Source organism: Megalops cyprinoides, chromosome 7 (genome assembly GCF_013368585.1).
Source record: "Megalops cyprinoides isolate fMegCyp1 chromosome 7, fMegCyp1.pri, whole genome shotgun sequence".
NCBI classification, from domain to species: Eukaryota; Metazoa; Chordata; class Actinopteri; order Elopiformes; family Megalopidae; genus Megalops; species Megalops cyprinoides.
The window spans coordinates 24,626,148-24,636,882 of record NC_050589.1 but is presented as its reverse complement, the minus strand read 5'-3'; the positions used below and the strand labels follow the sequence as shown (position 1 = coordinate 24,636,882).

Below are 10,735 nucleotides of genomic sequence, written 5' to 3'. Positions count from 1 at the left end.
TATCATGAATAAATATCTGATTAAAGTGAAAATCCTAATATTCAGCCCTTTGGAAGATTCTAAGAACAGAAATTAGGGGTATGAGTATGTCTGATTCTACAGTAGCAATTCGTATTGTACTAAATCGTTTGAATTGTCACCTTGTGCTAAAAACACAAATAAGTCTTGTTAAATCATGTCTCGAACTTATGTGAACTGTGGAGGAACCTCAACCATGTGGTGGATGAGGTTTTTCTCCTCTGACATTACTGAAGTTAGAAGGCTATCAAGGGCCCATGCCTTGCAAACTGTGGTCGTGTCAAAAAAGGATATGAGATGGATTTTGCTGAAAAGAGAAATAAGGGCCACGTAAGGTGTTCAGTACCTTCTCTGTTTGTATCTTCTGGCCTGTCCTAACAGTTTATCAACATGACCAACGGTGAAAGAACTGCACTTATAATTGGATGATTGCGGGTTCAAATCCATGGTGGGGCACTGCAGAGGTTGTCCCTTAAGTGGGGAGCTTAAGCAGAATTACTTCAGTTAATAAAATAAATGGATTAAAACATGTTAAATATAGGCTGTGGAAGGCACCTGGGGTAAGTGCCTCTGCGTAGGCAGTGATAAAATGAGAACGATGATAAAAATGACAACACCCTCCTAGGCTTTCAAGCACCTTGGAAAAATGTGAACTGGTTTTGTTTTACACATAACCTATTCAGATGGCAGGTGATTTGTGTGACAAATTTCAAACCTCTGTGAGTCCAAAAGGTGGAAAAAGGCTTTGAGGAGTCCAGTGTGTACCGTCTCTGTTCGCAATATGGTTGGAAATTTTGAAGTGTCTGCAAGTTGTGACAAAAGGTAAATGGCCATCCTCCCAATCAAAACCACTTAAGGGTATGATGTGTTACCATAAACAGAGGGAAAACAGAGTGTGGAACCCTGATGCACCCAAATACAGCTAAGCATTATACTGTGACATTAACTGCATACTTTAATACAAGCATAAGGAGTGCTGTCCATCAGAAAATGCAAAACAACAGTGTCACCACATACATGGCTGAGACTTCAATCAATGCAATTCGTAAACTTGGGGATGCATATTAGGGACCTTCTAAATTAACAGAACCAATTGTGTATGTGTGTCGTGTGTGTGTAATATATATATACGAATTGTCCAGCGAATGTCCAGTACTTCAACTTCAACGAGGGACGTTTTAAAAGCCCTTACTATGTGCGTAGGCTGTACAGTCTTAGCTGACATTACGCGTACGCTCAAGCACACGTTCATACATCGTGACCCTATCAGCAAAACCCTGAAAAGCAGTTACCATCAAAATTAGCTGATTTTGTGTACAGAACGTCACGGTCATTTAGTATTAGGCAATTACGGGAAAAGCACGTATATCAGCGAATCATTGGTTGCACCAATTTACAGAATGCACAAAGTGTGTTGTATTCCAGGTTATTAGTGTACCGACAGAACCGTGGCGTTTAGTTCAAACGTGGCGAAAAAGAAAACGTTATCCGGAAATTTTACAGTATGTCTGCTTGGAGAGACCTTTCACCGACGGATGAAAACCGCTCTTTGACTAGGGTACTGCTTTATGCCACTCTGTCAGCGCTGTATTTTCAAACACCAGTATTGCTATTTTTACCAAAACACACACAACGTATGTTGTAATTAAGCCTTATTCAAACGCTCCACTGTGATATGCGACGGACGTCTGATAATCGTGTTCATATATTTTTAATGTACCCTGAAAAACGTCTGTTACAATAGAACACGCCAGGCGCAACCCGACGTACCGTTTACGCTGGGAGGCGTGGCACTGGGACTGATCAAATTCTAAAGAAAGGAGAGGACGGTTTGATCAGCTGTAAACAAATATATACATTTCCACAAAGGTAAGAAAGAAAATGCAATGTTTACACGAAGCAGAGACGACTGCATTTGCGATTACAGTGCTTGCGTTGCTAGGTTTGCGAAAGCGTTTTTTCATTGCAACTTATTGCATTTACCCCTCGGCTCAATGCAGCGCCATTACTGTGTTGGTAATTGACAAAATGGCCATAGTCGATTTTTTTCTCATTGCTACAGATGCATTTGACTTGATATCACCTTTGTAACCTCTAACACCACATTTATGAAAATACCGCATCGCTACCGCCCAGATAATTTGCAGCGCTAAGTTAACGTTTGCGCCATGCACAAGCTAGGAATTACACTTCTTTATTTTTCAGAACATAGCATTGAATGCATTAGCTGCAACTTGGTGTTGATGTAGGCCCTAGTTGTTTTAGGTGCGCATGTCAAGGTAAATTGAACATTATCACCGCCGTCGTCAATAGCGAAGTACATGCTCGTTGTTCGTTCTCTACACCTGTCTTTCTTAGTTCATGTTAAGTTATTAATGTCTAATAATGTACAGTATTTTTCATTAATAACTGGCGGACTGGTGTTTTTTATGTATTTACATTTCATGTTGAACACCAATCACTGATGCGTATTTTTACAACAGTTAGGTTAACATGATATTCCAGCACATCCATTAAGTCTCTGAAACAGGACGTATATGTGTGAGATGAGAGGGGACGCTGACATTTCTTTCTTACTGCTTTTGAGTTTCAGGTTGAACCATGCCCATTCGCCGTGCAGCAGGGGCTGGACCCCAGGAAACGCCCCCAAAGAATGCCCCTGATGGAGGTGAGAGCACAGTCATGTTGACTAAGATCTGGGTGGTCCCACCTGGGTGACACAATCCATCTGAAAAAAGAAAGTAGCTCTCCTTAAATGCCCTCACCTCGAAGTTGGTCTCATCATGGTTGCCATAAACATGAGGTTTTTTTAATCATTATCTGACCAAGTGTAAACTAGCTATTGGAGAATGAGCCCCATTATTGGTGGAGCTACCATGTGCTATAAGTGACTCACTGATTTGAAACAATCGCTGTGTTTTGTTATGGAGGGCAAAGTCTTCTGATCAGTTCAAACGAGCCAGTGATTACCTTCAGTCATAGTACATTGCCACTTCACCCCTTATGGGTTCATGAAGCCTCATTCTTAAAATCAGTGTTATTCAGAGAGATAGGCTGAACCGTGAACACAATTCAGTCTTAAAATGTAATGCACTGTGCGATTTGACCTGAAGACACTCTCTTTTTTGTGCTGTGTCTTATTCTCTTTCTTTCTCTCACTCGTTCTCCGTTTCTCCTTCTCTCATGCTCTCTCTTTCCCCCTGTCACAGCTGACCCGGATGCCAGCTCAGAGGAGTCCGTCTCCACAGGGGAGGAGCAGGAGGTGGAGGCGGCCCCCGCACCCCCAGCCGAGGAAGGGGAAGAGGCTGTAGCGAAGGAGGCCGGTGACAAAACAGAAAACACTGAGCCAAGGGAAAAGCCACAGGAGAAAAAACCTGAAGAGGGGCAAGGAGAGAAGAAAGAGTGAGTTACAGTGTCTGTTGTTAAGGTTAATTTGTTTGCTACTTCAATGTTTTGAGTGCAGGAGACCCCAGCTATAGAGATGGCCAACGTGAAAGAGACTTCTCCCCATACACATACCCCCCCTCATTTTCTTCATCCTGATGATGTGCAGAGAGAAGGATGCTGGGAAGGAGAAGGTGAAAAAAGTGAAAAGGACCATCCCTGCCTGGGCCACAATTTCTGCCAGTCGCCGAGCCCTGACCCAGAAGTCCTCAGTGTCACTGTACAACCACCCCAAGATGGAGGACATCCTAATTGAAGCCATACAGGTGCGTCACGTTAAGACACAAGGGGAACCCGGGGAAGGAATTTGTTTGGACATACAGTTGCAAGAATTTATGAATTATCTTCATATGAGTGATTTTCATGTGGATATGGTATGTCCTAGTGTTTTCACTTTTTTTGAAAACTTGTTAAATTGAAAGCTTTTTCAAGCTCCAATCACCTACATATGTTTAATAAAAATTTATTGGATGAATTGATGATGATTTTTCAGAGAACCCTAGATGTGTCTGAAATACTGATCAATAAAGCTGTGTGGCCTGTTACAAAGTTACAAATGTTACTGAGTTTCTGTGCATGTACAGCGATAATGTTTTAATGTGTTCTTAAGCAATGGCACAGATAGCAAGCACCCACCCTTCTCTACATATTACAGGCATGCAAAGAAAAAGCATCTATGTATGCCATCAGGAAGTACATTATGAAGAATTATGCTTCCTTGGAGCTGGACAAGAGGACCTTTCTGCTGAAGAAGGCTCTCAAACGGTTGCTGGAGAAAAGGGCTATCAAACAGGTAACCTGCTCAAAGTGTCTGTCACCTGCACTGAATCTGTGCAGCCAATCAACTGATCCTTATGTCGATCCTAAATGTATTTGTCCTTTAGTATTGAGCTTCAGTTTGTGTGTGTGTGTGTGTGTGTGTGTGTGTGTGTGTAACCAATAAGCTGCTGATTGACTGCTAGTAGTAAGTGATGTGAACTACACTGCTGAATAGCCAGTAATCAAAGGTGTTCTGTTTGTTGGCTAAACTTGGAAAACCCAGCTCATTTTTTTTTAAAGAAAGTTAAAGTAAAAAATAATATCTCAGTCTCTAAGGTTTATAGTGGCAACTTAAAGTTAGAATTGAGTTTCAAAGAGGCTGACATATTGCTTAGTAGGAACATGTTCAGGAACAGACACTGGTTTTGATTTTGTGAAGTCTCACACATACCATCTAATAAATGTGTTTATAATCTGTGACAGAATTTTTTTTTTTGCATTAGTACAATTGCGGCCTCACAGTAGCACAACTGTGGAGATCATCTGGAGCAGGTTCTACAGTCCGGTTTTGTTACCGTTGTTATCAAACCTGAGAGAGTCAGGTCCTTCTGAAATGTCCTGTTCATGTGCTGGCATGATTACAGCTCTGTGGGTCTGAGGGGTAGCCATTTGCAATCCCCTATGTTACCCACCTCCTCTCTCTCTGAACGACCCACTTCCCTTCTCCCTGTGTGATCCACTTCCTGTCCCCCCGTGTGACCTCTTTCCTCTCCTTCTGCAGCTGAAGGGGAAGGGCCTCTCTGGGAGTTTCAGCATCTGCAAGCAGCCCCAGAAACCCACTGGGAAGGTAAGAGACAACAGACTCTTAGTGGGCTTCCACTGAGGTGAACCTTCAAAGTGCATAAAGATAGTCAGGAAAACTCCTTGTTTCACTTTTTCTACAACCTTGAGTTGAGTATTGAAAACCGGCTGTGACTGTGGTTCAAAAGGCAGCCTTGATTATAGACCTCCTTGTTAGAGTTTATGGCTAGCATGAGGTGGTTATGTCAGTGGTTATGTCACTGGACTCTGGACCTCAGGGTTTGTGGGTTTTTATCCACAATGGGGCACTGCTGTTGTACCTCACTTTCCCAGTACAGTGCTGCCTTTGTTGGCTACTTAATGTCTACAGTGTAAACCCTCCTAAGCGTCATCTTTCAGGAATAGGGCATCTGACAAGCAAATGAATGCTATTAAATGTTGTAGAATGGAAAACCTGAGAGGTGCTTTGTGTTTGTGCGATTCCCATGCAGAAGCCAATGGTGGCATCGTCAGCAAAGCCAGAGACACTGGGGGACACTCTGCCACTGATCATCACTCAGCTGTGTGAACCCAAGGAAGCCTCCTACATCCTCATCAAGAAGTACCTGGAACAGCACTTCCCCCAGCTCAACGTGGAACACAGGTGGCTGTATATACAGGAGGGAATACATCAGACAGGTTTCTCATGGCACTTCTTAAATCCTGGAAAACATTCTCACCCAGAGGAGTCTTTTTAACTAGGAAAGATTAAGGAGTCAGATACCCTACTCTTCTATGAGTGTGCAAATGTTTTGTGTAGACATACTTGTCAGTAAACAGTATTGGCATGTTATAGGTTTAGAATGTGTTTACGTCCTGCGAGTGTGTTCAACGCTATGTGAAGACACCATTTTGATTCAGAAATCAGGGTTGGGGTAAATGGATTGAGGTGTCAAAGCACAGTGTTGAACAGTAAGTAATGATGACTACTGGTTTTCAGGGAGCGCAGGGGATAAAGCTTGGTGCTGAATAGCTTGTGATGATGTTCCTTGGTTCATTGCCAGACCCGAGCTGCTGAAGAGTGCCTTGCAGAGAGCTGTGGACAGGGGTCAGCTGGAGCAGATCACTGGCAAAGGAGCCTCTGGAACCTTTCAGGTCAGTCTTTGTTTCTATAGGAGATGCTGCCATGAGTCGCACACCCTCCCTCCACTGCTTATATTTCCAATGGATTTAAAATAAATTTGACTTTCACATTTGACTTTAAAGGGCTGGTTGCTCTCTATTATGAGTATAATCTGACCCAATCTAGTTTTGAATAAATTGCCTGTCTTTAAAGGAACATGCATTGAAAAAAGCCAGGGTTGTTGAAAGTTATATACAGCGGTTTCTACTGAATTTCTCCTATGACGAATGTAATATTTGAATTTTTGACAGCATGAATTAAGATCATGCAAAGATCCCAGAGCACTTTTAAGCAAAATTAAATAGAAAATTGAAATGAGCCAAAACTGAACTAAGGAGCAGGTGTATGAAATTTTGTGTCATGTTTTATAGAGCAGATTAAATGCTCTACTTTGCTGATCGCAATTGTTATGTATCACAGACCTGTATTTGTGGAGTATTTGTCTATAGAGTATAGAAGGTGTTTGCATTTGTGTCTGTGTTCATATGTGTCGGTGAGTAACTCTTCTTGGTTCCTCTTGTAGCTGAAGCGTGCCGGGGACAAGGCACTCCTGAAAGGTGGCCCTCTGGAGGATGCCATCTTAACCGCCATCACCGCCATGAACGAGCCAAAGACCTGCAGCATTACCATATTGCGCAAGTTTCTTCTGGAGAAACACAAGGACAGCAAGGTCTACCTACTCGGTAAGGCCCAGTGCCAGGGTCCTGATGTCAACTGCCACCCACACAACATGTTTGTCCCGGACTGCCACCCCGAAAAGGCTACTTAAACCACTACACATGTGGGTCTACCCTACTGAGGAGAAACACTGCACTTAAATCTATAAATGTGGGTTCAGTTGTTTCTGTGCTGGATAAATGTTTGGCAGGCTTCTAAGCCTTGGCATTATGAGGAATAACGACCTGCGGTTAATCGGGGATCAATCATTATCGTTATTTATGGAAGGAGTGATGACAGTGATGATGTGATTTATTGGTAGTGTTTACATCTTACAAAGGTCATTAGAGTTCTGAGAGCTAGAGCTCTCTGCAGAGAAATCATTACCAGAAAGGTCAGCTGCATGGTGGTATTAGAGGCTGATGGTGCAAACGAATAGCGCTGATTTATTCTAAATGTAGACGTGAATGTGTAGCAGTGTTAAAATGCACTCTTTTCCTTTGCCCTGCCGTAGTGAACAACCTGAAGAGAACTTTGAAGACGTGCAAGAGGCGGGGCTGGATGGAGCAGATCACTGGAAATGGCTTCAATGGGACCTACCAGCTGTGCTACCCCTTCTATCCCAGGTGCTGTAACATGACATAGTGCTCAGTCAAGCGCTCGGTCAGATGAGCCCTTATACGATAATATATGGAAAGCACCTGGTCATAGATGGACCTCTGTACACTAACATATAGAAATTGCTCGGTCATAGATGGACCTCTCTACATGTTCGGACTTTTACACCTGGGTCATGGGTTTTCAGCCTGCTGTGCTTAAAGCCTTATGGTTTGTCTCACCTCTTCACAGCCCAGCTATGCTGTTCCCAGAGAAGGAGCTGCAGAAACAGAAACCCAAACGCAGGAAGGTGGAAGAATCTGATGAGGAGGAGTCCGAGGAAGAGGAGTCGTCAGAGGAAGAAGAGTCTGAGTCAGAAGATGAGCCTCCCTCCAAGAAGAGGTGGGTGTAACGACCCCTCGAGACACTTGGTGGTGTTGACTATGAACCTCGCACATTGCTTAGCTCTATTTGAGTTGGCTACATACATTGACTAGTCAATGATGTGTGAAAAGATTCTTTCCCATGTTGCTGATTTTTGTCGCCCCCACAGGAAACAGCAGAAGAGGCCACCTCCCAAGGTGTGCCGCCCCCCTCCCACCCAGAAACGCTGGCCTGCGGGCCAGGCACGAGGCCGGGGGAGCACTCAGAAAGCCAAGGAGCCGGTCCGCTCACCCGCTAAGGGCAAAAAACTCATTCCCGCCAAGAAACCGGCTGCCTCCACCAAGCGACCAGCACCCCCTGCTAAGAAATCAGCTGCACCAGCTAAAAGGCCGGTGCCCCCTGCCAAGAAACCAGCGTCTGCAGCCAAGGCATCCTCTCCCAGGAAAGCGCCCCCTCCTTCCAAGACCTCACCAACCAAGAAAGCTGCCCCTTCAACCAAGTCCAAAACACCAGTCACCAAAAAAATGACAAGCAGGGCACCGAAACGCTTGGCGCCCAAGCGTGCAGCACCCAAGGCAGTAGCTGCCAAATCGGCCGTGAAGGCCAAACCGGCTGCACGCAAGTCCCAGAGGTCGAGAAAATGAGTAACGTGGCTCAAAGGGTCAAAGGTCCGCTGTAGCAATAGACTGCAGTGCTTTGGCATCCCCCTCCCCTTTCTCCTCCCCAGCTCTTAAAGTTTACTTGTTGGAGAAACAGTATTACCCTATTACCCTCTTTGAAATAATTGTTACGTACTAAATCCAACCGCTAGAACATGATGAATTGAGGTTAGAGAAAAGAGGAGAGCTTTCATCATTTCTCCAGCAAATTTGTGTCAAAATTGAGTATTTTTGGCTTTTTAATCTTTTTGATAATTTGAGTTGGCAAATAAATAGATGATTGTGTTTTCTATACATATGGTTATATAAGCTTTGCAAAATTCAGAAGCTTTCGTATAACAGAATACTTGCCTTGCCAGTTGGTTTTGAAGTATAGCACTTATTAAAAATACCTTTTTCCCCCACTAAAGGAAGATCTCTTTTGGAAACAGAATGCTTCTGTGGGGTGATAATTTTATTTTTTCATAATTTAATTTATTTTCCTTGCATGCCATCTTTGCTAGGCCCACACAGTTGCCATTATCTTGACTGTTGGTAAGGATTTTTAGAGTGTGGTCTAATGTCATACTGTTTCAATGGCATGTGCAATGACATTTCTTTCAATGATCATTGGTTAAAGGTTGGAGAGAGGACAGCAATGGCTCTTAAAATCCCCCTAGTATCATTTTGTGTAAAGATAAACCCAGGGAAAGTATTTACTGGATGTATCCAGCATTCCTCTGTCAGCCTTATGGGGCCACTGACATGATGTATCCTTGGTATGTGCAACTAAGCACTTTCCCTGTGTCTCATTTTCAAATACTTACTGACTTCTCAGTGGCAAGTGGGTTAACTATGGTTACCATTTAACATGTATAGGTTGTAGTTTAAAACTGTAAACTTTTCACATGCCAACTGCCCTTGTTAAAGGCTAAAGACTTTTGCACATAGCCAAAATGTTTAAAAACAGTGCTGTTCAAAAGTGTTAGAAGGGCCTGGGTTGTGACCTGGCATGCCTGAATTGGAGTTTGGGGGGGGTCTATGGTGTTACTTTTGCATTTAGTGTAGATTTGATGGAAACGTGTACCTAATTCCAAATTGTTCCTGTATAACATACACTTCTCAAGTAGAAACTTGTTTTCATTATCTTGCTTTAAGTTACCTTATTTTTTCTGTTGACTTTGTTATATGACATGGGATACAGGACAATTGTAGAGGGCAGAGCCTGATTTAAAAGACACTCATTATTAGTGAATGAAGATGGTTAAGAATAAGAGTCAGCTTTGTTTTGGAGAACTTCTACTCATACATTCTTTGCATGCATGTAATAATCCAGGTTGTGATGCCTTTTCTGTAGTCAGTAATAAAGTAATTGTATATTTGTATCCAGGTAGTTGTATTCCAGACATATTCTGGTTTCCAGAAATAAAAAACTGACCCAGATGAACCAGGGTCTGATTTGTATTTTTCTTTTACAATTTTAACTATATTGACTTCCAGTAAAAACATCGAGGTTTAAGTATGTGAGTCATATATTGTAATTAATTTTGTTGAATTCCTCAAGGCATTTAAAATGGGCTTAGATCCTGAGGTAATGTTTGATTGGGGGAAAAAATCCTCTGATAAAGAAATTGCTCAAGGTTTTCCTCTCAGAGCTTTATGATTTAGTATGTTCCTTTGTCATTCATGTTATACAAAGTAAAGTGTCAATAAAAGTCACTTTTAGATGTCAGTTCCAGTTATGCGTGCCTGTGTGGGCTTATTTCTAGAGAAAAAGACAGGATTCCAAAATATATGGTTATATCCAAAAAAACATGCCTTTCTTTAAAGCACTGTGCTCCTTTGTGTAGTAGTGTTGGTTGGAGACTAAGGAGTCAGGCTGCTGAAAACGATATGTCTTCAGAAGTCACAATCTCACCCCACCTCAGCGAGAGGTTTCTGAAGGCTTCCTGGAATCTGTACACCCCTCCTGCACACATTCAGTCAGTGCTGACTTCTAATGTAATCAATACTGAATACATTGAGGAGTAAGCTATTTAGTCCTATTGCTAAAATGCTTAATTTTCTATCTGCATTGCTGTGGCTTTATGTAAAAGACAACAGATTCTGTATGTAAACTTCAGATAGCTTGAACATGACAAACTGTCATAGAACAGAGGAGTGTTCCTACACAAGCCATATAGGAACAAGATGATGAATCACAGTCAGGAGTGAACACAGAGTTTTTCTATCTCAAAGAGAGCCAGCCATATTAATACAAAAGCATTTGGTTTTT

The 10,735-nt window shown here is 42.6% G+C and overlaps 1 protein-coding gene across 3 annotated transcripts; it reads left to right on the top strand.

Annotated features, from left to right (window-relative positions):
- Positions 1-1,768: 1,768 nt before the first annotated feature.
- Positions 1,769-10,062, top strand: LOC118780794 (heterochromatin protein 1-binding protein 3-like). 3 transcript variants are annotated; one of them, XM_036533482.1, is made up of 12 exons: positions 1,769-1,887; positions 2,606-2,686; positions 3,228-3,420; positions 3,572-3,728; positions 4,118-4,255; positions 5,003-5,068; positions 5,514-5,665; positions 6,066-6,156; positions 6,708-6,867; positions 7,356-7,467; positions 7,691-7,840; positions 7,992-10,062. In XM_036533482.1, the coding sequence occupies exons 2-12, from the start codon at positions 2,620-2,622 to the stop codon at positions 8,464-8,466; spliced, it is 1,761 nt and encodes a 586-aa protein (XP_036389375.1). In that variant the 5' UTR covers positions 1,769-1,887; positions 2,606-2,619; the 3' UTR covers positions 8,467-10,062. The 3 variants fall into 3 exon arrangements, with proteins under 3 accessions (XP_036389375.1, XP_036389374.1, XP_036389376.1); XM_036533481.1 differs by having other exon boundaries at positions 2,612-2,686; positions 7,992-10,041; XM_036533483.1 differs by lacking the exon at positions 1,769-1,887 and adding an exon at positions 1,907-2,297.
- The last annotated feature ends 673 nt before the right edge of the window (positions 10,063-10,735 follow it).

Coding starts and splice junctions, on each gene's coding strand:
- LOC118780794 (XM_036533482.1), top strand. CDS start 2,620: ATGCCCATTCGCCGTGCAGCAGGGGCTGGACCCCAGGAAACGCCCCCA. Junction 5,069..5,513: donor CCCAGAAACCCACTGGGAAG/GTAAGAGACAAC, acceptor ATTCCCATGCAG/AAGCCAATGGTGGCATCGTC. Junction 6,868..7,355: donor CAGCAAGGTCTACCTACTCG/GTAAGGCCCAGT, acceptor GCCCTGCCGTAG/TGAACAACCTGAAGAGAACT.